Source organism: Bison bison, unplaced genomic scaffold (genome assembly GCF_000754665.1).
Source record: "Bison bison bison isolate TAMUID 2011002044 unplaced genomic scaffold, Bison_UMD1.0 scf7180017863815, whole genome shotgun sequence".
Classification (NCBI taxonomy): Eukaryota; Metazoa; Chordata; class Mammalia; order Artiodactyla; family Bovidae; genus Bison; species Bison bison.
The window spans coordinates 3,162-4,678 of record NW_011494387.1 but is presented as its reverse complement, the minus strand read 5'-3'; the positions used below and the strand labels follow the sequence as shown (position 1 = coordinate 4,678).

At 60.4% G+C, this 1,517-nt stretch overlaps 1 protein-coding gene across 1 annotated transcript in view; it reads left to right on the top strand.

The window, feature by feature from the left end:
- LOC104984029 (proteoglycan 3-like) overlaps positions 1-1,517 on the top strand; it is a 15,081-nt gene that overhangs the window by 13,118 nt on the left and 446 nt on the right. Inside the window, exon 6 of the mRNA XM_010833623.1 lies at positions 682-747. Coding sequence (XP_010831925.1) covers positions 682-747 — 66 coding nt within the window. The remainder of the gene's footprint in view (positions 1-681; positions 748-1,517) is intronic.

The following is a 1,517-nucleotide window of genomic DNA, read 5'->3' as shown; positions in this document are numbered from 1 at the left end:
GCCTCCCCTCACACAGCCTCCCCCACTGGAGAACCCCGCCCTGTGTGTGAGCCAGGCTGAGGTGCAGGGATCCTCAGAGCCACAGTGAGGGGTCCTGGACGGGCTGGGGGCTCTGTGTCCTCCAGACTCAGCGAGGCTCCCTCCCTTCCTCTGATGGGTCGGTGGCAAGGAGAGAGTGTGGGACAAACAGGAGGGACACTCGATAATGTGAAGTGTGGCCGAGGGACACGGGAAACATGTGGGAACTAGGGCCAGCTGACAGATGATTCCCCAGCTCCCAACAGCACGGCTGCCCAACGTGCGGGAGTTTAGAACAGGGGCGAAGACCACACGGGCTGCTCAGATGGCCGAGGTCCACATCTGGCTCCATTCACTGCTTGTCTGCTGAGATCAGGGCAGGTTATCACTCCCCCGAGCCTCAGTTTTCCCATCTGTGAAGTGGGAGTGCTGGCAGCCCTGACCTCCTGGCATCACTGTGAGGATGGAAGGACAGTCCATAGGAAGCCCTTAGCACACTGTCTCTGCAAGAGAAGAGATCAGTGATCGTGGCTAGCTGGGACATGGGGAGACACACAGCCCTCGGCTTGGCCAGCAAAGGTCAGCTGAGAGGTGCCTGGCCGCGCACTGGGGGACACAGGCCACACTCAGGTGGACTGACAGCACTGTGCTCTCTGCCTGCAGGGGGTCACTGGCGACGAGCTTCATGCAAAAGGCGGCTGCCCTTCGTCTGCTCCTACTAAGCTGGAGGTGGGAGACCCTGCCCCCCACCCCCTTGCCTGCCCGCTTCACCCTCGGCCCTCTTGCCCCGAAGCCTCCCCGGTTCATAAAGCCACGTTCTCACAGCATCTCCTGACTGTTGTCTCTTTGCTGCGCACTTTGGAGGAGTCCTCTGGTTGGAGAATCCTGGAAGCCCTTGTTCTGGCTTTGCGGGCAGGGCAGGGGGACTTTGAGAAGTAACAGCTGGAGCGGGACTCCTGCCGGCGGGGCGGGAGCGGGTGGCACTGGGGGGTTTCTCTGCAGTGGCCCCTGGTGGCAGCAGTGACTGGGCGGGGGTCCTGCTCCTGAAGGCCCCCCCAGGGTCTGGGGGAGGATGCCCCTGTTGAGGAGCCCTATTTGTTTGGATTCAATAAGGCCTGTGGTTTAGGGGCAGAGTGGCGGCTTTCCAAAATGCAGGGGTTGTGTCAGATTTGAGAACTGGGAGGAGCCATGAGGTCGTGCCTGGGGCCCCCATATGATGGGGCAAGGAGAAAGGGTCTCTCAGGGCGCCTGGCTCTTCCAGCCCTGAGCTGTTTTCACCTCGGAGACTGGCCGGTTTTCTATTCTCCCACCTGCCTGCTGCTGTTCAGGTGCTCAGTCATGTCCCATCTTTGTGACCCCATGGACAGCAGCACACCAGACTTTCTGTCCTTTACTAAGTCCCGGAGTCCACCCAAACCCATGTCCATTGAGCCGGTGATGCCATCCAACCATCTCATCCTCTGTCGTCCCCTTCTCCTCCCACCTTCCATCTTTCCCAG